Raw genomic sequence first — 25511 nt, forward strand, 5'->3', positions numbered from 1 at the left:
TCTGAAACTGTAACCTTTTAGGCTTAACAGCATTCACTAGTCATGTAGTAGCTCATGAAACATCATATCTTGTGATCAAATTTGTTGAGATGACATAAATAATTTCGGATAACAAAGGTTGCAAACGAGCTGACCCATGGGCTCGACTTGACAGTGTCGAGTGAAACTTAATCTTGAGTTGCTATCAGAAAAAAAAACATGTTCACGCGTATAACAAGCACACCAGTGTGCAAAGTTTTGGTTGATACGTTACGATTGGCAGGGTGATGAGAGAAAAAAAATAGCTGGAAGGGTTCATATAAAGATTATCCATTCTAAGTTTCATATGTATAAGATGTGATGAACCCATTTAAGTTTTAACCCAAATCAAGGAAGGCTCAAGAAGTATACGGAAGATTTCTAGAGCTCTATCCCTTATTCCTCCTTGGAATGATATGGAAACTCCATGAATACAAAGTATACATACTTCAACATTCTAGTACATTGATCATAACCATTGATAGTTTAATCTTCGTCATTCATGTTATAACAGGAGTAGTATAAATAGGGGTAGTTACATTTGGCATAACATGCCTAAAATTTCATATATATTCTCTCTTGTAAAATTTTCTCAATCAATATAAGTATTCTTTTTAATCTCACTAGTTCTCTATTGTGTTCTCTTTTGATTACTTGAATCGTAGGAATATCCGAGCAACAATGACTTAGTAAAGACAAGTGTAGGAGGGGGAGTTTATCGGAATAAATATTAAATGTGACAATAGGATTGATAAAATAATTAGTTTCCAGTTCTATTAACAATAAAAATATTACCAAATAATAAGAATACATCTATTATTAACAAATTTAAACACAAATAAATCATTTGTACTTTGATAATAACTATCACCCTTTGAATGATAATTACTCTCAACCAAGTGAATGCATCCCTTGAAGTTGTGATGTGGTCCAGCGGTTGGTGGTCTGCCTCCTTTAGGGGATGTCAGAAGTTCGACCCCCGTTGGCTACATATTAAAAATACAATTTCATCCATGCCATGAAGTATCCACCCATGGCACCTTTCCCATATCGTTTGGGGGGTAAAAGGGAGGAGGGTTTTACTTGGTCGTGCCCTTGGATCGGTTCCAAGGTTTCTTCCCGGGCAGCGATGGGGGCGGGGTTATTATCGCTGCATCGGCATAGTCGAAACGGGAGATGATCGCGACGGGTGGTTTAGTCCCCCTCAAGTGATCTCATTCGCTGTTAAAAAAAAAAAGTGAATGCATCCCTTCTTTATGTATAAAAATAACTGTTAAAGACAATTTTAAGGGCTAACAATATAAAACTTCTAATACTAACAATAATTATATAAACAATAAGCAATAACAATATAATAATGATAATTATCATTATAGTGTTACATAATTTTTTTATTAATTAATTGAAGTTTTTGATATATAATAAAAACATATATATTAATATTAATTACTTTGTATTAATTAATCTTGAAGAAAAGTAAACTGACTGAATTTTGTGTTTATAATAATGTTGATAATATGCTGGCTTAATAAAGAATTTTTTTTAATCATTTATCCTTGCCAAATACTATATTTTTAATGGTAACTAACTTAGCAAATACTATGTTACATTCCTTCCCCCTACAATACCATACCCAACACAAATTATTCCAAAACCCTAGAGCTTCTATTTCCCGTCTTTCTCCTACTCTAATTCAACAACATTTAAATGTATCACTTTCATATATTTCTGTTAATGATATAACTTTACACTAATGAAATTATGTCTCTTTATCAAAAGGTTTGTTAATATACTCTACTACCTCTTGAAAGTTTCATAGTTATTTCCTTGTAAACTTTCGTACAACACTATGGCCCAGCTAATGGTATTAAACCTTAGCTTTGGTTATGCTTTGATTTCTTTTGCTGAGAGATATCTAGCCTTTTTAACGAATTTTAGAGGTTCTTTTTTGGTGTAAGTACTACGGAAACTCGAGGAACTAGGCGAACTGATCAAAACAGTGCAGGTGGACGAGGAAAAAAATGACTCGTGGCGGTGGTCATTGAACAACAATGGCGTGTATGAGGCTTACTGTATGTCGGATATGCTGAATTCGAAATTACTTGAGGCGGGTACGAATCGATTTGAAACATTGAGAAATAACTTAATTCCAAAAAAGGTCGAGGTGTTTATATGGAGAACGAGGAAAAGAAGATTGGCCGTCTTGACAGAACTTGATAAGCAGGGCATTGACCTTAACTCAACCCGATGTCCCGTTTGTGATGATAACTTTGAAACGGTCGATCACTCTCTTCTCTTTTGTAAACAAGCTTTTGATATTTGGTCTAAAGTTCACGATTGGTGGGGATTAAATGGGATGTCGCAAATTTGAGTATGGGGGAGATGTTTGGTGAAAATTCAACAATCACAATGTCGGAAATTGGTGCGAATATTTGGCAAACGGTAAAGTGGACGTGTGGCTATCTTATATAGAAGAACCATAATCAAAAAATCATTAAGAAAAAGTGTTGAAATACTCCTATAGCTCTTAATGAAATACAAGTCACGAGCTACGAATGGATCGCAAAGAGGTGCAAATCGAAACACATTGATTGGCACAATTGGTTGCATTCTCCACAAACATTTGTAAATGATTAATTTTGCTAGTCATATTAGGTTACTACCTTGGCATCCTAGTTTGATTGGCACTTGTCGAGTAACGTGGTGATGTAATTAAGTCGAGATCATGGGGTTTGCGTTTGTGTTTGCAACCCTAATCGATGTACCGTGTTGTTTTAATGATAATAAATATTGCCTTAAAAACGAACTTTAGAGGTTAATCGGATTTGAGGGATTGTTGATTTATCGTTCGTTGAATATGGTGAAGTTGTCACACTTTTGTTACGGTCACAAGAGTTTTACATAATCAGTTTTAGAAGCGGTTACGATACATTTGATGCCAAAGGTGGTAAACAAATATCAAATTCCGGATCATTATCATATGACGTCATTCACAGGTTCTAAGTGACATAGTGTTGTCATTTGAAAGTTTTAGCAATGCACTCGTGACACTTTCATGCCCAACGCACAGACAACACATGAAGAAGTTTCCTGACAGTAGTTACTTTCGTAGCAGAAGCGACAAGATTCATGTCAATATTTGATTATTTATTCAGTGTTTAGAGAACAGATAAAATCAATTCGTAATCATATATTGGTCGAGTACTTGGCAGATCACTAGAAAAAAGCTATCAATATTTGCAACACAATATTCCTGACATCTTATTATCCTACCGTGGAACCACATACGGCATATGATGTGATAATTATGACTAGCATGACGTGAACGTGTTCAAGAAACCCGAACAAGTGAACAGCGGCACTATGTGCTGCTCTATGTGTTTGATAGAGTGTTGCTCTTACGTGTCCGATAGATTAGTATTAATATAAAGTATTCAAATGATTATAATCAAATTAGGATGAGATCGGTATCGGTACTGTACCGTACCGTACCGAAACCAAATTTCCCGATACCGAATATATAAAATTTCACGTACCGAATACGGAACTGTTTCATGTGAGCGGTATCGGTATCAGTACCGGTTCCTGTTTTTGGAACCGAAATTGTATCGTTTATCCAAATATGAATTTCATGTTGCTAAGCATTGATAAGTTTCTAAAGAATGGTGTGCACAAGTCATGCTAGTGATTATCGAAATTAGTTTGTAAGAAAAAATCCCAAAATATGGACAACGATGCAAATTTTGTATACAAAAGTTTGGTGTAAAAAACAATTCTTGGCATATATGTTCATCACGTGAAAAATTGAGTCGAAATACATGATATAGAAATTTGTTAGCAAATCTTTTCATCAATTTCAAATTTATCCACAAAAATATAGTTTAAAAAAGAATTCCAAACCAGATGATACTGTAGAAGAAATGTTGATGGACTACCAATAGTTGTCGTATTTGTTTGTATGGTTTCCTCATCACATTTGTGAGTATCAGATTCAATGGCGAGTTTAGTAAGAGACCCGTGGGTCACGGCACGACACCAGTTTAAAATTTTCTAATAGAAAATCACTAAATTTAATTGTAGGACTCCATATATTTTTTAAATGTATAGTTTTTCTTTTAATTTGTAAAAGACCACCAAATTTAACTACTCGAACCCCATAAATTTTTTGAATTTGTATTTTTTTGAAAGTAAATTACCACTAAAATAGCATTCAAATATAATTGGTACTGAATTATTTTTTTTTTTTTTTTTTTTTTTTGAAACCCTAATGAGTGTTAATTCTGGAATCACCACTTATTCAGATTACACTACTACTGCTAACAATGGTTGGGTGAACGAATATGCCAACCTTTTATGGTCAATTAATGGTATTACTAAATGGAAGGAACTGAAAAACTACATAGGGTAAAAGTTCAAATTCAAAATATACTTAATCGGTATCTTAAATCGGTTTTCTCATACCGAATCGGTACCGATATCGAAAATATTGAAACCGATTAGTCCTAAAACCAAGAATCGAATCCCTGTCGGTTCAGTTATCGGTACCGGTATTGATTCGTTTTTAGTTCGGGATTTCGGGAGTTGCTCATCTCTACATCAAATTGTACATCTCAATTAGTCAACTCATCTTTGCAAATGAGTCAAATATAAAGGCAGAGGAATGCCGTAGGTATGCAATTCCTAAAAAGGAGGTTCCAAAAAGTATGGTCTCGTTTTTTTTAAATTATTCCGGTTGAAATGTACAAGCTATCAGCTTTTTGCATATTTGTTTCTGAAACTGTAACATTTTAGTTTATAACGGCGTTAACTAGTCCTATAGTAGCTAAAGAAACATATCTGGTGTTCAAATTTGTTTAGATGCTATAAATGTTATTCGACAACAAAGGTCCATAAAACATATTATCTTCTGTTCAAATTTATTTAGATGTTATAAATATTTTTCGGCAACAAAGATTCCAAACGAGCTGACCCGTGGGCACAACCATGAGCTCGACTTGACAATGTCAAGTAAAACTTAATCTTGAGTTGCTATCAGAAACATGCCCTTCACACGAAAAACAAACACACCAGTCTGCAAAATTTTGGTTGGTAAACAAGCACCAGTCTGCGAGGTTTTGGCTGATACGTTAAGTGATGAGATTATAAAACTAATGTCTGCAAGGTTTTCGTTGGTAAACAAGGCTAATTTCGGTAAACAAGTGAAGTTCATATATAAGACTAATGTTTGTCAACAAAAAAAGGAAAAACTAATAATAGTTATTGAAAAAGATAGGACTAAACATGCAACATACAAGCCAAAGAAAGCCCTAAACTAGAAACTAGAAAATTAGGCAAAATCCTTTTACTACTTCCCATACGAATGTCCTCTAACGAAACATTACACCCTTTGTGCCTCTCACGTGCCACTTCTGCTTCATCTGTATTTATTGTCATTCTTTTCTTCCTTCAAACTCGATCAAATTTTTACATCAATCAATCTTTACAGATGAGTAGATCTTCCTCACAAACCATAAGCACGCGTAAAACCCGATTGTACCCGTCAACACAAAGAACGCATATGAAGCAATCGCCATGTACCCAAAGTACAAAATACCCGAAACCAGCTTTGTAATTTCCAATTTGGTGAAAAAGTAAAAGATGGAGTAGAGAAAAAGATACGCTGCAGATGACCCCGCAGTAAGGTACGCGCGCCACCACCAGTTGTAGTCCTCACTACACAACTGGAAGTAACACAACACAACGGTTATCTCTGCACACGTGATGATCAAAATCACAAACACAATGAACAGAAACCCGAATATATAGTAGAACTGGTTCAGCCAAATGGATGTCAAAATGAAGAAAAGCTCAATGAAAACGGCTCCAAAAGGTAGAATCCCGCCAATTAAGATCGAAAAAACGGGCGTCATGTACCAAGCTTGTTCCGGTATTTGTCTCGGGATCTTGTTTGTTTTCACAGGATCTTCAATTACTGGTTTCTTGAAACCCAAGTAACTACCAACAAACACCAAAGGTACAGATATACCAAACCATAAACAAACAAGAGCAAACATGGTTCCAAAAGGTACTGCACCAGAAGACTTCTCACCCCAAATTATGGCGTTGAGTACAAAGAAAATTGAAAATAAAATACCGGGAAACATGAAGGCGGTTTTCAGCGTGTTCTTTTTCCATTCTGTACCTTTAAACATTTTGTATAACCGTGCAGATGAATAACCCGCGAATAACCCCATGAACACCCATAAAAGAACCAAAGCTGTCATAAGCCCACCCCGGTTAGATGGTGACAAGAAACCTAGTAATGCGAATATCATTGTTACCAATGTCATTCCTAGGATTTGAACACCTGTTCCAACATAAACAGACAAAAGCCCAAATTTTGATGGGGCCCGAAAGACATCTCCATGAAGAAGTTTCCATCCGGTTTCTTCTTGTGCTTCATCTGTTGAATCTAACTGATTATAGTTGGCAATGTCTCTGTACAACGTTCTCATCATGATCATTGCTACCATTCCAGAAAGGAAAAGGACTATCATTAGTGAGTTTATGATTGAAAACCAGTGGATTTGATCGTCATTCATAAGGAGATAGGTGTCCCAACGTGACGCCCATTTGATATCACTCTCCTGCATGAATATTTTTTAAAATAAAATAATGAATTGTATAATAGGACACATGTTGGAAGAACATCGAGCCATACCTTGAAAGTAACATCATAAGTAAACACCACCTCCTTGTCGGTATCGACTTCTTGAGGTACAGTGCTTCCTTGAATTATATTTTTGGTATTCTGGTTGCATGTCGTTAATTGAGGGTTCTTGTCATCCCAATCCTTGTACTCATGATTGATACTTTTAGAAAAAGTTTAAAAAATTAGTATTATATTATTTCATTGATTAATTATAATTAATAACAACATAAAGATCACATTAAAGAGATTAAACTCCAAATACCTGTTTGGAGTAACTTCAAATCCGACAATTCGAGCCAAATCAGTCTCAAGGTCTTTGTGATACATGACTCTAAAGCTCAAGTGATTGTTGATGAAATATTTCTCCTCTTTGCTCTGTAGATATAAACAAAATAATAAGTTCTTGAATAATTCTGAATCAAACGAAATGGCCTAGTGAAAAATATTTGTACAAAACTCACCCCAGCATAGTTTCCTTTAAACCCTACACGAAAACCATGTTCGTAAGTGGTTGATTGACTACCGTCACGTCTTTGTCTAAGAACAGCAACGGGAAGGTTATCCAAAATCCTGCATCAAATATTCAAGATTCAAACAAACTAAACAAATGGGAACAATTACTGACATAAATTTCCAAAACAATATCATATCCATACCACAATGTAGCATCAACAAATCTGTGGGCTATAAATTTATCAAACAGTTTGAAAAGAAACCCGACTTACATGTTAACACGGTACTCATCATCAATTTTTTCCTTAAAGTTCTTTGCAGATTGAGCATCAAGCTTAACTCTACAACCAACTTTACATGGGAGCTCCTCTCTCATACTAAACTGAAATTAAAATCAAAATTTATATCATTAACAAACGCAATATAAATCGCCCATCCAATTCTCCTTAACTAAAACCCTAATCTAAGGATGAATTGTCATAGATACTCACAGTGTAGACCGAATTCTCTATTCGATCACCTCGTAACACTTCCCCCAAGTTTTCAGCACTGTTTTGAATGTGTTTAGGTTTACAGTAATTCAAGTAATAGTAGTCGTACGGAAGCTGTGTCTTTGTAGACGATAGCTTGTTGACTTTGACTTGTAGTGAATCGCCCTAATAATAATACAATAACAAGCTTTACATAAATCATCTGAGGAAATAATTATATACAAATCAATTAATCAATTTCATACTAATTAATATGTAAGAAAAAAACAAAAGCAGGAGCAATTGTACTAAAAGTTAAATTCAACATAAAACCTAAAAACCTAGATCTAGAAATCGATAGATACAGATCGACTGTAAACTATATATGTATATGTATCTATATATACGTGATAAAAATGAAGAAAGGGGAAATTAAGATGACGTACTCTTTGGAAATCGCGAGGAGCAACACCAGGAAGATAGAATGATTCAGAAGATGAGATCATGAAGAAGAAGAGGACGATTGAGATTGATATGAATACGAATCCATTGAATCTCAAACACTCCATTTTTAATTTTAAGTTTTTTTTTTTATTTTTTTTATTTGGAGTGTTGACAAAAAGAGATGGTAGATCAGAAAATGAAATCAAGGAGTGGGGAAAGAAACAGAAGAAAACGGAAGTTTCGAGTTATGTTATACTGTAGACGATAGCCATTTTGGATTTTATAGTTTTTTTTTTCTTTTTTTCCTTATTAACAAAAATTTAACAAATATAAAATTGAAAATAAGATCTATATCTATCTATATCTATATCTATATCTCTATCTCTATCTATACTATATAATAATAAAAGCAAAAATAGGTCCTATACTATATAATAATAAAAGCAAAAATAGATCGTTTTAAAGAACATAAATTAATCTTAGTCATTCATTTAATTAACTATTTGATCTTAGCCCTTAATTTCTTTCTAATCTTGCTTATGATCTCATAATCTTAACCTTAAATTGTTTGATTACAAAACTACCCTTACACACCATACAATTACGCGACTGAAAAAAAAAAAAAAAAACAAAAACGGGAGATCGGCTTCTTTTGTTTACACAAATTAGGGTTCCCAAACCTCATCCCTCATTCTCTCTTAAAATCGTTATTGGGCAGAATCAAAAGGAAGAATTATATTTACCCTATCTTCTACTCCCTCCGTCCCATCTAAAGTGTTCACCTTACTATTTTGGACGTCTCATTTGAAGTGTCCACTTTGTTTTCTGACCAATCAGGAGAGGTTATTCCGGAGAGAAAAAGCTTCTGATTGGTAGAGAATAAAGTTAGTGAGATTTCCTAAAACTGTGTGCAAAAAGTAAGTGGACACTTGTGGTGGGATGGAGGGAGTAATAAAAAGAGTGAATACCTCCCTCTGCTTGGTTCCCATATTTAACCCTTTCATTCTACCGCAAATAATTAATGATAGTGTGTCGGTTAATGATGGATTTGTGGCTGTTGATGATCACTCTGCGATGCTTCTTTGTTGTGTCATAGGAAAATTGCTTGAAGCACCCGTTCTCTATAAACCACAAAAGCTAAGGTTCTTATCTTCACATATTATAATCAATTTTTTTCAGGTTAATTGCAAAGATGACATCCATTTTATCTTAACAGATGTAAGACTTCAACATATTATTGATGTTTCAAACAACAGCGAACATGATCATCATCTTGAAGTTAATATAATGGTTAAGTTTCGATATTGAGTTATAATTATAATATTGTTAAATTATTCGTATGTTTTGTATCTTATTAATGCACACCAGGTGCTTGATGAAATGACTGATACTTTTGCTGTATAGTTGGGTTGCAGATGGTATGTTTGCAATGTTTTTCTTTGTTTGTTGTAGTTTCTTTTAGGATTGTTGATGCTGGTATAATTTGTTTTCAGTTGCAACTGCCTTCCATGTTGATGAGCAGTCTGTCTTGCTTCCCAGATTTCCTTATTCATCCCTTTACAATTTTCAAAATGTTTTGGAGTGTGCAGGTCAGATATCGTGAACTGCTGTGTACTTTTTTACTTTTCAATGTGTTCATTGTTTGCTATTGCGGTTGTTATGCTGTTTCTTTCATTATATAGTTTCTTTGGTATGATTTTTTTGAATCAGTCCGACCCCCGTCTCAACTCGGTATCGCAAGGGTATGCGTTGAGGTGGACCTAACAGCAGCAGTCAAATGAGGGCGAGATGCCAGCAGTTATATGTTGTTATTACCTTGATGCACTCAACGAAACAATTATTTTTTTTAGTTTCACATTAAGTATGTAAGTTATGTTAACACACTCAGGCTTGATGCACTCAACGAAACAGTTGTATTTTTGGGTTGCACATTCAGTATGTAGATTTTGTGGCTATTGTAGTTTTACTTCGTAGTTTAATGATTATCGAACTCTAATATTATCAGATAGTGAAGTTTAAACTTTTAATGCTTATAATTTGAAGAAGTAAATATCAATTTTTGTAACAACTGTAATTGCTTTTTCAGTATCTTTATATTTTGTTCACTAAATTATTCATGCTTTTCATTATTGTAAACATTCTATCTTTCAGTTATGCTCCCTTCCTAATCGTCTTCTTCTGGAATGCATGGCTAGGTTGGGGAGAATGAGTTACATGAAGTGCTTGCAAATGTTACATTTAAGGGGCTGCGAAAGACACATTCGGATGGACCACATGTGGTTAATCAGAAGCCCATGTTAGAGAGGAAGGGTAAAGGAGAGAACAAATGGGTACTTTATTTGTTTGATAAAATTATTTATCCTTATAATTGGTTTGCTTACTTCTGATGTTTGCAGTGTTCTTTTTCTAGGCCAATGGAGATAATTAGCAAAAATCCAGATAGTAGGTTTACAGAAGTGATTTAGGCTCATAAAGAGGTAAGTTATGCTCTGAATAAATATACGATAGTCATTAATTAACACACCTTATGCTTTGACCTTTAGAAATGGGTTGGTTCTATTAGAAGATTTGATTTTTATTCTTTTTTCATGTGAATATATTTGAAGTTGTAAATGATTCAAAATAGGCAATTGAGTCTCCAAGAAAGTGGTAATTAGAAAGAAGCGCTTCCTCTGTACCAATATCAACCATTGCTTTTGCGCAGACCGTGCTTTTGCGCAGACCACTGTGATTGTGTCCGCCAATAATAACGTATTAACTTCCGAAGGTCTGTTTAACTTCGTAAATTGAGCTGATTTTTTAATAAAAATATTTAACTTTACTATCTCCGATTTTATTATCTATGCATTTGGTTTTCTTAGTTGAATGTTTCTATCATTCTTTCAAATGCAGGTGTTTCCTCATTCGATGTGGCGACTGTAAGAACATTTGCAGCAACTGCAGTGCAAACTTCCGGTATGAAGAGCAGGTCAAGTCTTATTATAGGGGACATAACGTTCAACAGAGTTAGACTATTTTGGTAATTTCACATGTCCCAATTTTTTATAAGCTTATGTTCTATTGGGTTCTTTGTGCGCTTCGTGTTTATTGTTGTTATGTATGCTTCTAAATTTATTTTCTGGATGTACTTAACTTATTAAAGTGTCGTGGTTCTTCTTTTTATGAAGATTTAGGAGATTGTCACAATGTTTGTGGTAGCTGCAATGCAAGCTTTTGGTATGAAAAACGGGTTAGATCATATATATCACTAGGCAAAATGATGGTATGCTTGCTTTTCTGCTGTGAGTTTGTTATTCTATTGCATATTAAATATATACCTTATTTGGGGCAAAACCTTAGTCTTTAGTAAATTATAAATCACGTTACCATGGATAAATACTAACCACTAATGCTTAGAACCTTAAATATATTTACTTTAATATACTTACACGAACGGTTAAAACACATCCACCATGTGGTGTTAAGTGTATTGGTAGGTTTAGGTATGGTGTTAAAGGGTGTCAAAATGAAGGGTTGAAGCTGCTGCTGGGTTGCTGCTGCGCAGCAATAGCAACCCGTGTTGTAAAAAAATCAGTGTGGGAATGTTTTCTGGATACCATAACTTATTATCCGTAACTCTGTTTGTGACTAATAAGCTTTCCATAAAACGACGAAAGAGTATACTTTCCAATGGTCGCGGTCTAAGCTAATAAATCATATTGTGTGGGACCCGAAAGTCGTTTAAATGTGGTTTTTTAAAAAAATTTGCTCAAAATGCGGGCTGTCTAAAGTCATTGTGATGTCGTTGATGTATGTATATATAGGTATGCTAAGTGGCAGGTAGGTGTGGTTCATGGTATTAATTACCAAGTACTTGATGTAAATACTAAGTAGAAGGACCAAACAATAATAAACATTAGCAAAAACATCTGATTTGTGTTTATATTACTGATTAATCATGATTTAGGGTTTCGTATCTGATTGTGATGAAAAGATTTAAGGCTCACTTATTTAAGGATTCTGATGATTATAGTTCTATTATGTTAAATTTTTTGAACTTCTTTGTTATCAATCAGAGCTCTCTTTTGTTACAAAATTAATCTGGAAAACACATTTTTTGCTAATGCTTTGTTCCAGGTTGTTATGATAGATTTAACAATAGTTTTACTTGTCTTCATCTTCATTCTTTTTAAAACAGGTAGTGGTGGGAGGATCATTTTTCTTAACATCCCATTGTATATATATGAGGAATCGGCTACCCTTTTAGTCATTTTATGTTTTCATATAATATAGTTAAACGTTCTCTCATTGTGTTACGTCTAGTGAAACACATCTAATGTTTTATATCTGAAATGGGGGAGTTGCATTTGGAAGTTTACGTTGAGTGCATCAAGAGGAAGTATAAGGTACCACTTTTCGTTTTATATAAAAACAACATATTCTGAAATAAGTAAACACCGAACTACCATTTATGTACATTTATCATCTACCCAATGCGAGGTTGATGCAACTGTTGGAAAACCTCGTGTCAATTACAGAGACAATTACACAACGTGCAGAAGTGGAGGTCAAGGTCAATAGTTCACTGTAAATGTGGCACAATAAACTTTCAATGGCATTGGTATATCATGGCAAAGCTGCTGCAACAGTGGGTGGTGGACTGTCTTGGTCTGGGAGAGCAAATGTAGATCACCGACAGCATCAGACCTTGGTGATGCAGCAGCTTCTAATGGAGATATTATTGCGAGATGATGGGACTTATCTTCTGACAATTCAATTTTGATTCATCCCTAAAAAACTCCGCGAATTCGCGGGTTTTAAGCTAGTATAAATTTAAACGAATAATTTATTTTCTTGACCAGTATTTTATTTACACTTTGACCAACGAATAATAAAAAGAAAAAGAGTATAAATCCATGTCATATATATTTACAACTAATTTTGGTTTTCATTTTTTTTTTTTTTTTTTTTTTGGCAAGAAAACGATAACATTAATAACTGATCTGAATATCAAATAGTACAAACGATACAACATAACCAACAACGAGCCCTAGCAAAGCTAAACAATTAGAGCAAACGGCCTCACCAACAGGGTGAAAAAAGACACGTTAACTTTAAAGATTAAAGCTGAACCTAAAGCTATAACAAATGGAAATATCATACCGATTATACAAACTAAAGCTTAATAAAACAAAAACAAGGAGATCAGGAGAACGCTGACACCGCAACAATCCGCCATATCAACATTCAAAAAAAAAAAAAAAAAAATCACAACTGTCGCAAAGTGGACCTAACCTGCAAAAAAACTAGTCAAATCGCCAAGGCTAACCCTAGATCTTCAAGAGAGATCGTCGCCCGGAGCATCTCGGAGGAACAACCAGAAAGGAAAAACCCAACGATACAAAACCACGGTGGAAGACTCAATCAGGCAACCAGAAACCGCCGCAAACCACCGCCATCTCCGACACCATCACCAGCAGCCACCACCAACAGGGTGGTACACACCACCAGATCCGGCAGCAGAACGACGGTTCCACCAACAATAGAGGCGACCGATCGACACTGTAACACCCGCGTTTTGGGCCTAGATGAAATGACCATTGTACCCTTAGGGTATGGTGTAATTAGTGATTTTAATAATTATATGTTTATAATTATTTGGTTATTTAGTTGAGACCAGTTTGTGACAAGGGTCACAGAACAGGTTCGTTTGTTGAATTTGGACTTCGTTTGGGTTGCCAAATGATGTACGAAAGATATCAGATAACTGATAAATACCCGTGTGTTGTGATGTATGAGTTTTAAGACTCATAAGTGTTTGGTGGGAGGGTTATTCTTCCATTTTCTAGAAAATTCCCCAAACCCACCCGTTCACTCACCTCTCCATCCTACCAAACCCTAATTTCTAATCTTTGTTCTTGAGCTCAAATCATTTACATTTTCGTGTTCCTTATGATCTACTGATTCTATCAAGGTAAGAATCACAAGTTTTCATGATTTAATCTTCAAGAAAATTGGGTTTTGTGATAGTTTTTACAAAGTGGGTAATTTGGGTCAAAAGAGTTGAATTTGATGTTGGTTGAGTCCAAATTTTGTGGGTTTATGTTTCTTGATGTATAGTGTCTTAGATTTGATCAGTTTTGAGGTAAAAATCGAGCTCTAGAGCAAGAATTGGATGAATTTGGGTGAAACCCGTCACTTTGGCTTCAGCTTCTGCAGACGAACTACCCTCGGTCGATGGTCTCTGACCATCGACCGATGGAGTGAGACGATCGGTCGACGGACTAGACGATCGACCGATGGTGGAAGTCCTTCGACGAACGGTTGAAAATTTAACGATCGACCGATGGTGTAGTCCACCGGCCGATGGAGTAGTGACGATCGGCCGATAGTCTCTGACGATCGACCGATGGTCTTAGACAGTGAAATTTTTACTAAGTGTTGATTTCTAGCCGTTATGCTGTCCGTTTGTATTTTGAGATTTTGATGTAAATTTCAAAAGTGCATAAGTGTTAAGGAGAAAAACTTTAGCGGACAGATTTTCTGACAAAATTTCTATATTTGTGTTATTTAGTGTTTATGGACATAAACTAACTCGTGTATATGTATTTCTCAGGAGAAAAGGAGACAGAGAAGGTTCAGTGATTAGATAGCTGAACACCTTCTCATTTGCTGGTAATCGGTGAGTGGGATTATCTCCGGGTGTAGTATAGAGTAGCAAGTTGTGCTACTATGTTATACTGTTATAGTTGCTATGCTTAGTAGATATGTTGTAATAATGATCATCGTAGAGTTGCCATGCTAGTCGTAGGAACAGTTGTTCGTAGTGGTAGTTGCTTAACAGTTGTGTGCACAAGTTGTAGTTGCCTGTTGGAACCTATTGTTGTTAGGTTCAGCTCAGAGAGGTCAACCTTGTTGTGGTTGGGTCCAGTTGGCTACTGTTTGTTGAGTATAGTGCTGAATGACGCATCACCTGCGTGTGGATTTACTATACTGGGGATTCAGTAGTAAGGACTTTCGGTAGACGCTAGACTGATCAGCTAGTGGTCGTGTGCTCGTACAAGCCGCCGAGTCTCCAGTTGGAGCATAGTTGCTAGTTGATTGTTGCTAGTTGGAGCATAGTTGCTAGTTGATTGTTGCTAGTTGGAGCATAGTTGCTAGTTGATTATTGCTAGTTGGAGCATAGTTGCTAGTTGATTGTTGCTAGTTGGAGCATAGTTGCTAGTTGATTGTTGCTAGTTGGAGCATAGTTGCTAGTTGATTGTTGCCAGTTGATAGTTGCTAGTTATTAGTTGTCAGTTGCCTGTTATGGATTGTTGTAGTTGCTGTAGTTGTACAAGTTGGTACTGTATGCTAGATCTGTTAGATGATTCTATTCACTTAGCCTCGTGCTAACCCCCCTCACCTCCTCCCTTGCAGGTTTTCGATCTTAGTGCTGGTAGGGACGGGAGTTGGGTTGACGATATGTTTGACAAGACGAACTCTGATGTCTTAACTTTTATAAATATGTAACTAGTTGTTTAACGTAACACCGGTTGTTTGTAATAAGTAACTAGCTAATGATTTGTGATAATCATGTTCGTAATTAACTAAGGGTATTTATGTGAATCAAGACTTCCGCTGTGATTTAAAAAAAAAAAGAGCAGGGTGTTTCAGACACCAACAGGGTGTTAGCCACCGTCGGTGATAAATCGGCGAAGTCAGTCACCAAATCGAAACAAACCGGCAAAGACAGAGGCCAACATCAATGTAATAACCCGCCTTTTTTCGTTAAAGTTATTTTAACGCCATCTTTTTTTAATAATATCTTTCGTTATCTAAATTCGTATCTTCCGTTGACTAGCGTTTTAATATTTCCCGTTATTTAATTATAACATCTCTCGTCACCCTAGCGTATTTAAAATATTTCGTTCGGTTAATTCACGCACCCGCTTTTAAACTCGAGGGACTGAAATTGTCAAGGGACCAAACTAGTTGACTAGGTCAACTAGTCAATCCCTCCTCCTCACCACTCATTTCACCTCCCCATTTTCTTTTTTACTTCCATTTTTGCTCTCAACTCACACAATCAAAGATTCATCATCTAAATTCAACCTAGCAAGCTTACATCAAAACAAATTGCATATTTAAAATCCTTGCATCTTCCTCTACAACATGATACCAATTTTATCTCTTTTGGGTAACTTTTCTAAAACACTAGATTTCATGTTCTTGATGTTCTTGACTAATAAATGTGTTAGTTAATTGTAAGACCCTGTTTCCATTTTAGTTGATCGGGACGCCGTCCAGGATTTGGGACGCCGTCCAGCAAAGAAGAGTTGGACGCCGTCCAATATTTGGGACCCCGTCCAGTTGGTCTGTCGGGCCAGCTGTTTTACTTTAAGATATTTAGAGGGGTATTTCGGTATTTTCACTTGAGGGTCGGTTTGGAAGCCACAAAACTGACCCATGGACTATCTTATCCTCATTTCACCTCTTTTCACTCACACACTTGCATCTAGAGAGAGAGGAAGGGTTTAGAGAGAGAGAGCTTGATTTGGAGAAGAAGGAGTCGGTTTCTCACCAAAACTCGGGTTTTAAAGTTGTTCATCTCGTTCACGGCTACGTTGTGGTAGTATTGGTAAGCTCAAACTACGAATTTCAATTGTTAGATTTGATATTCAAGTTAGGGTTTTGAGGTAGTTTGTTGTAAAACCCTCCTAGATGATGAAATGGGTTTATGGTGACTAGTTATTCTTGTCACTTGGCGGGTTTTGGGTTGGTTGACGTTTTGGCCATGATTAGGCTTTGATAATGGGTTTAATCACTAGGTTTAGTAATTATGGAAGTGTTGGAACACTTTTGGGTGTATTTGGTTGACTAATTTTGAAATGGGTCGAATTAGGGTTTTGGTGTCAAAATGGGTAAGACACGTGTTTAACACTTGTGTTTGGGTTTGTTTGGCGTATTAGGACCATTTTCACTCGTGTTAGTGATTATTGGTTAGTTTGGGCACGTTTTGTGCTTGGAAGTGCATTTGGGTCGAATTTGCACTAAGTGTCAAATGGGTTGGTTTGTAAGTCAACCCTAATTGTGTAGTGTGTTTTGTGATAATGGAATAGGTACTTTCCATTGACGAGTTGCGGATTATTCGGTGGCATTCATCAAGGCGATAAGGTGAGTGTTAATATCCTATGTACATATGTATGTGTAGGATGGGTGCGGGTCGGGTGAAGTGATTCTCGGTTATAGAGCTCACTTCACATATAGGTGGATTTTGATGGACTTGTGTATAGGTCCAATTGGCACGGTTGTGCGTTTTGGTTGACCACCTTTGGCGAAGTGTACACTTGTGTGTACGTTATCACACGTGGTTGTGATGTGGATAACCCCGATGTGGTGGATTTTATAATCCCGTAACCGTGGGTTTTGATATTGAGAAGTGAGTCACGTGTGGATACGGATTCACGATGACGCGTGTAGTTTCGGTCTTCTTATTGAATTGTGAAAGTGAATCTCATGTAGTTCGGATTCACGGTGACGCGTGTAGTTCGGTCATTTTATTGAGGTAGTGATCTCGTGTGTTTGCGGATTTATTAAGGCTCGTGTAGTTCGGCCAACCTCGATGTTGTTGTGGTAATGAAGATAGTAGTCTCGTGTGGTTGCGGATTACTAAGGCTCGTGTAGTTCGTCCAATCTTCATGTGGTAATCGGTTGTCGGTTGTCGGTATTGGATTAAGGGGTTAACCTTGGACGTTTATATATTGTTATATATATTATTGTATTGTTGTGATGTAGCTAACCCTCCGGGTGTAGCTTATTGGCGTTGTTCACATCGTCGTTGGTGAACTTATGTGTGATGATCCGGAAATTTCTGACTAAATTTAAACTTAATCTTTATATGATTTAATGTTTTCGACACGATAAGCAAAGTCTGTAATGTTGAGTCTCAAAGTTTTGGAACTATATTCATGTAATCAATTATTCTTTGACTGTTCTCGAAGATTCACGAACAATATATATATAACTTAATGTACATGTATATATATATATATATATATATATATATATATATATATATATATATATATATATATGATTTCAAGTTATTTAGTAAACGATAGTAACATTCGATTATTGATTCGATTGATATTTAGATAAGTTAACTAAAACGTTTAAGATGAACCAGTAAAACACTAATTTGCTACAGTATTTTTCGAATTGCTACAGAACCTGAAAAGCTACAGTGTTTTCGAAAATCACTATTTGCTACAGTAAAAAAACTTTGCTACAGTAAAACACTATTTCAAAATGAAAATGTATATATATGTATATGTATATACTACGAGACGATGATTTATAGAAGCAATTAACCAAAACACTTAATTGATTAAAGCTACACTTCGAGTGACATAGTTTATCAATGATTAAGTTTAATTTTTGATAAAGGTACATGTCGCGTAACGAAAAGTACTAGTTTTCTAAGCGTACGAAAATGCATTCGAGAAACCGGAACCGTGACATAAATCGAGTGACAACGTACGAATTAACGGACCAAAAATTACAAATCAACTATGCACGTGAATTTAATATAATATATAATTAATAATATAAATTAAATATATTATATATATTATATTAAATTATGTCGACAAGCTAAATTACAAATCAAATGTGAGCTGGATTTTACAGCCATGCGATCGCATGGCAAACCAGTGCAAACCCCATGCGATCGCATGAGGTACTATTTCAGTTCAGGTCCTATAAATTGCTCGAGTTTGGGTTCAGTTTTTTTTACACCTTTTCATCTATCCATCTATTCTCACTCCGTTTGCATTATATTTATTTATTATATTATTATTATTATTATTATTATTATTATTATTATTAAGATTAATATTATTATTAATCTTATTAATATTAGTATTATTAATTAGTATTATACATAAAATACTACGACGGAGTGCCGTTCGAATAATTTAAAAACAAGTTTTACGAGCGGGATAGAGCTAAGGAAAAAATGGGTTATAGCTATGGAGGTTATGGGTAATATTCATGGGTACTGTTCGCAAGTCAAACCTAGTGTTTATCATCTCCGTTGTGTCTACGTACTTTTCTACAATATTGAATCTCAATATTGATACGTAAGCACTCATATTTTATCTTTTATATATTAACTGTGTATCCATGTCTAGTGCTCGAGTATATATATTTAAGCATGCTTGTATGCTAAATTTCGCCGTTAAACAGTTTATAATGAATCATAAATTAAATACATATATTACTGGTAAAAGGTATATGATATACATGTTTTTGGAAAGCTGGCGAAAAATCAATAACTTTTCATTTAGATATCGAATAGTTTCGATGAACGGATTAAAAGATATGATCAATTGAATTATAATTGATGTTAATTGGAATTTCTTTTGAATCTGCAATTAATATTTAAACAACTTGTTTACGAGATTGATAAAATGGATTTTTGAATATTACCAACTGAGTAAATAAATCCTTATATAAGACACGTCTCGTTTTGTTGAACAATTGTCAAAACTGATTGTTTTATCATATTTTAAAGACAAAATTTCATTCCTCGTCCCTGAACTTTACATCTAATTTGACTCCTCGTCCTTTTTCTTTTTTTTGTGCATTCCTCGTATCTAATGTATCATAATTCTACATCCCTCTTCCTTTTTCTTGACTCCTCGTCCTTTTTCTTTCTGTCAATCCTACATCCCTCGTCCCTAAAAAGGACGAGGGATGTAGAATTGTGATACATTAGGGACGAGGGATGCACAAAAAAAAGAAAAAGGACGAGGAGTCAAATTTGATGTAAAGTTCAGGGACGAGAAATGAAATTTTGTCTATTTTAAAGCCTTATAAAAACTATAGTTTAATCTTACAAGAATTGGGAAACTATGTGAAATATTAAAATGATTCGATTGCCATGATCATTCAACTATTGTATGGAGTCAGATTGACTTTTTGAAATAACTTTTAATAACTATTGTATATCGATCTCGAGCATTAGGATTGTGATACACTATGACCTGACCTAGCTTGTTAGACATTTATTGACCAACATATGTTCTCTAGGTTGAGATCTACGGTTATTTGGTATTCCGAGTTTCGGTCACATTTTGGTAAACGACTTTATGTGCTGCTAAGGTGAGTTTCATTTGCTCCCTTTTTAATTGCTTTTGCAATATATATTTTTGGGCTGAGAATACATGCAATTTATTTTAAACGCAATGGATACAAGTACATACTTAATTCTACACTGAGTTTGAATCGAAAATCCCTTAGCTTTGGTAACTAGTAGCTGCCAGTACATAGGATATGGACTGGTGGGCGCGAATAACAGTATATGGATCCATAGGGCTTGACATCCCCGTATGTTCCAGGTATAGAAACCCTAGCCTGAACTATAAAACAGACATATGCTATTTGAGTTTAGTACACGTTGGTTTGCGTGTATTGTACATGTTGGTTGCATGTATGTTAAAACAGGGGTACTTATTATAACGTTAAAGTTTAGTTACCAGGGTGCTCAATCTTGTAGAATATTTTGATAAACGTTTCTGGATGAAACAACTGAAATCTTGTGATCCACCTTTATATACAGATTATACGAAACACTAAAACTATGAACTCACCAACCTTTGTGTTGACACTTGTTAGCATGTTTATTCTCAGGTTCCCTAGAAGTCTTCCGTTGTTTGCTTATATGTTAGACAAGCTATGTGCATGGAGTCTTACATGGCATATTTATCAAGGAAACGTTGCATTTATCAAATCATCACCATGTATCTTATTTTGACTGCATTGTCAACGGAATTACTATTGTAAACTATTATTTACGGTGATTGTCTATATGTAGAAATCATCAGATGTCGAAAACCTTTGATTTAAATATTCATTTATGGTGTGCCTTTTCAAAAGAATGCAATGTTTACAAAACGTATGGATTTGGAGCGATCGTCACATTATGTTTGTTGATGTATCCTTAACTTGTTGCTTAGTGGTTGTACGGTATGCTTAGACTAGCTTGCCTTTATGCTTGGATGATTTGATATTTTGTGTGGCGTGTCCATTTTATGCATATATATGTATGTAGTATATTCTCACTCAGTAAGCGTTAGCTTACCCTCTCGTTGTTTACATTTTTATAGATTGCATGGATGCGGTGGCTCGGGTAAGCGTGGGGACTAGTGAGCTTACGTAGTTTGCTTTAGAAGACTTGCTTTTGGTTCGATTAGGATTGGGTAGCGTATCCCCAATCCCATGTTCGGTCTATGTTTATAACTAAATTGGGTCGAAATAGTCACTTTGTGGTAATTTGGGTCTATGTGGGCCCGGTGTTGTAAAACTCGGTTTTATTGTGGAAAACTCTTAGGTTTAACTATTATAACATATTGTGAAAGTGTTGTGGTTTAAAAGTGTCGGGAAGCGGGTTTTCCGCTCGCGTGTGTTTGAAAAACTGATCAGAACTTTTTAGTACACCTGAACGCCGTCCCAGACGGCTGGACGCCGTCCTGGTCTTCACAACTGGACGCCATCCAGATTACTGGACGCCGTCCAGATGAACTGTCCCAGATTTTTTTTTATTTTTATTGGCACGTTTTTGGTCGGTTAACAGGTTGGGTTGTTACATTAGTGTCTATGGCTCAAGTCTAATATGAAAATGTAATTTGTATGCTCGATATTGTTATTTTGGTGTAACTAGCATGAACACTTGAAATGGGTTTGTTAAATTCTTGATTTGAGTAATTGAAATGTTGTTAGATGTTAATGACTTTGTGTTTAATGTGTTACTTGCATCATTAGCTTCGTTTTGGTATGTTGGATGACATGAAAATCTCACATTAACATGATTATTGATTTTGTGATTCTTGGTTAGGGTTTGATAGATTTGATATGAACATTTGAGGTCTAAAACGATAATTAGCGTTGTTAATTGGTAAATATTTAGTTGTGTTGTACGTATGATTACCTACGAAACGGCATATTATATGTATGGGTTAAGTTCCCGAATCACTATTTGCATTTATGAGCTTGAGACGTTAAATAATGATCATCCGACGAGGATTTATTTGTTGTAAATGTTAGTTTTGTTTTTTTATATGTTCTTAGTTGTATTCCTTGTTAAAATACATTTTCAACGATGTATGGTATGCGTTTTGAGTGTTTACGGTTCATTAGTTGTGTTAAAATGAAGTTTGGTTCGAGGTTTAAACACTTGAACAGCCCAGGAATCAGCCCAAGTGTTTTGCCGCGGCTCGACCAACCTTGGCGCGACGCGACATATGCCTGGAATGGGGGCTGTCCAACTTTGCGTTTTCACGTTTAATTCTAACTATGCTATGCACCTCCGATTAACATGTAACTTGTTCTAACATGCTCATATATGATTATATAACTCAGAAAAATTGTCCGAGACCCGACCCGAACGTGTTGACTTTTTCGTTGAATTTGACTTGACCAAAGTTGACTTTTATTCAAACTTAACCAATACTTTGTTTAATCATTATAACCTTTCATTTATACTTATATCTTGCATGAAACTTGACAACTTGACTCACATGCTATATAATCGAGTCGTAACGAGCCATAGGGTTAATTGAACACATTTCGTCCGACCTTGTGTCGTAATCGGTAATTGATACAACTTACTTGTTTAGGTCAAGACTAAACGACTTTCATGCACACGTTTACTTAGTGAAGTACCTTTATACTTGTGCACTCAAGGTGAGATCATAGTCTCACTTTTTCAACAACTTTTACTCTTTAAATCATGGGATGAGAAACATATACGGTTTATACTTTTATACTTTGAACACAAGTACGGAAACAAACATTCCACATGCGAGTTAGAACAAAAAACCTCAATTCAATTATCATTAGTTACACTTGTAGGGTGTAAACGTGAACTTATGTTGTGTGGTCATACGGGCTTGACGAGCCCTCATTCGGACGGTTCGCTACCGTTAGCGGATGAAATATATTTTCGGGTATAGTGTAGGTTCTAACACTATGATAACGGGGTTCGTATACAGTTAAGTCTTGATAATTGGGTGCTCGCGAACAAACAACCTCTTTGGAATGCAAACTATTTGGATACTCAACCTTATACTAAATCTTGTGGTTCATAAACAACGTTTACAAATACACCTATGATTTCACCAACGTTTTTCGTTGACAGTTTCTATATGTTTCTCAGGTTCATACTTGACTACTTGATACATGCTTCCGCACACTTTGATTACTTGCTTGGGGTCAAGCATACATGCATACGCTAGTGATAGCACCTTTGGATTCAAACTTAATGTTAACATGCATACGCTATTGATAACATTCGTGATTTTTAACTTATATTATGTCGCAAGTTATTTCATTTATACTTTACAACTTCTGTAAACTTAAACTCGTTATCGAACCGTTTGGTAACTTAAAACTTTGCAAGTCATACACATTTTAAATGAATGCCACATAATTTTGGTCAAACGCGTCTCATTTAGGGACTATGACCACGTAACGGGACCTAAGTTGACGGCGCCGTCAATGGCGATTTTGTCGGTTCGTCACAATCAACACCACCATACCACGAGAACGGTGGTAAAAAGCGAGACGTCGTTGGGACCACTAAAAAACCCGCCGGAAAAGGATGAAGATGGTCTGAAGGAGAACTAAAAAGCCAAGCCACCGGCGAGATGCCGGTGGCCGGGATGGAAACGTACCTTGAAGACTACAAAATGGAAGAGATGATCGGAGATGAAAAAGAAAAAGCAGTGGCGGTGTTTAATTGGTTTGAGAAATTTGTAGGATTTTTTCTTTGGAGTAAAAAGATAGAAAGATGTGTGTTTGAAAAGGAAGGTTGATGGTGGTTTAAAGTGGTGGAGTGTGGCTGAGGAGGGAGGTGGAAGGTGGTAAATGGTGGTAGAGGAGCGTGTGAGATCGGATTCAAAATATCCCTTAAAAATTTCTCAAAAAAGATAATATTGTCTTTGGTGGTAGAGTATTTTGTCTTTGGTTATATGAGCTCATGCCGTCATGCGTCACAAAAATATAAAAACTAAAAGAAATAATCAATTATCAAAAAACAATACATGAATTTATAAACAAAAAAGATGATATTAGTACATATGTGAACTAAAGATATTATAATAAATGGTAGGGGTGTGCATGATACAGGACCAAACAAGTTCGGTTCGGTTCTGTCTAGAGTCCTAATTTGTAGTAAAAAGTCGAACCGAGGACCGAACCACATATTTTCGGTTCGGAACTGTCCGGTTTGATTATTTTTAGTGTTATTTTCGGGTTTGGTCATGTTCGGTCCGGACCAAAGAGACAAAATGTGGACCGAAGATGGAATCAAAATAGCTCGGTTCGGTCTGATACTTTAGATATTGGTCGGCAACTGCAGCACCACCGAAAGAACGCCGCGTTGCTTCAGATTTCCATTGACAAATTTAGATCTGGGTCAGCAACTCTGGTTCCATTTCCCTTTTTTTGTTCTGATATAGTTAACGATATAAAGATTCAAATCTACACAACGAATCCTCGATTTCTTCTGTCAGAATTATTGTTTAAGATCTGGTCATCAATGGAGGAAGGTCTGAATTCACATAAAAGCGTTTCGTTCATTACTGCTTTCGAGAAATGAATACACATAAAAGGATGTCTCGGTGTTCCAATGTTGATGGTGTTCCCATATTCTCCGACAACGGCAACAAATATACAAAGTTGTCAATTTGTTTACTTTGTTTTTTAGCATACCCAGATATCAAATCCATTGAGAGATGTAACAGATTGGTGGTGGCTAGATTGTGGATGGTGATAAATAGATTGGTGAGGAAAATTAACACAGATGGACAAAAATGCCCTTGCATGTTGTTCACGTGACACAACTTAACGGACAATACTTAACATTCGTTAATTTTAAGGTCATCCGTAAAATATTTTAATAGTTCGAGGTCTACGCCATTTGTTTCAAAGTTGAGGAACCAATGACCAAATTTTGTCACTTCAAAACTCAAATACATAAATTAACAATTTCAAACTTTGATTCACGATAGATGCAAAAATAAAATGTTTAATTTTTATGATAAAGTACAACACAATAAGCACGAGTTGAATACTTAAATATCACTTATTATTACGGTTTCTATATTTATTAATTTAGTACTTGGTCTTTTTTTTTTCTTTTTTTTTGAAAGGCAAGGTTAGTTGTTAGTTGTTAGATTCGAACCTGGGTCACTCTCGAATCCATGAAACATGGATACCAATGAAGCAAGGCCTCATTGGCATTTAGTACTTGGTCTTAACTTTTTAAACACGTCATTATTATTATTATTATTATTATTATTATTATTATTATTATTATTATTATTATTATATTATTGAGGAATATTAAAATGAAACCAACTTTTAATTTGAGATTTAAGGGACCAATCAGAATGCAACACGTGACGCGATAA

At 35.5% G+C, this 25511-nt stretch overlaps 1 protein-coding gene and 1 long non-coding RNA gene across 10 annotated transcripts; one reads left to right on the plus strand and one right to left on the minus strand.

Annotated features, from left to right (window-relative positions):
- Positions 1-5203: 5203 nt before the first annotated feature.
- Positions 5204-8307, minus strand: LOC139894525 (transmembrane 9 superfamily member 7-like). Its single transcript, XM_071877858.1, has 7 exons — positions 8079-8307; positions 7654-7818; positions 7435-7544; positions 7171-7279; positions 6972-7084; positions 6719-6869; positions 5204-6644 (listed from the first exon to the last, which is right to left on the minus strand). The coding sequence occupies exons 1-7, from the start codon at positions 8199-8201 to the stop codon at positions 5487-5489; spliced, it is 1929 nt and encodes a 642-aa protein (XP_071733959.1). The 5' UTR covers positions 8202-8307; the 3' UTR covers positions 5204-5486.
- Positions 8308-9064: 757 nt separating this feature from the next.
- Positions 9065-12966, plus strand: LOC139894526 (uncharacterized). Of its 9 annotated transcripts, none has more exons than XR_011775054.1 (8): positions 9065-9218; positions 9293-9494; positions 9570-9665; positions 9787-10406; positions 10487-10553; positions 10703-10843; positions 10969-11095; positions 11244-12966. It is a non-coding gene; the product is annotated as an uncharacterized lncRNA (long non-coding RNA). The 9 variants fall into 9 exon arrangements; XR_011775053.1 differs by having other exon boundaries at positions 9293-9366; positions 9445-9494; positions 9570-10406; XR_011775055.1 differs by having other exon boundaries at positions 9293-10406; positions 11244-11338; positions 12254-12966.
- Positions 12967-25511: the final 12545 nt, after the last annotated feature.

This window comes from Rutidosis leptorrhynchoides, chromosome 2, assembly GCF_046630445.1.
Source record: "Rutidosis leptorrhynchoides isolate AG116_Rl617_1_P2 chromosome 2, CSIRO_AGI_Rlap_v1, whole genome shotgun sequence".
Classification (NCBI taxonomy): Eukaryota; Viridiplantae; Streptophyta; class Magnoliopsida; order Asterales; family Asteraceae; genus Rutidosis; species Rutidosis leptorrhynchoides.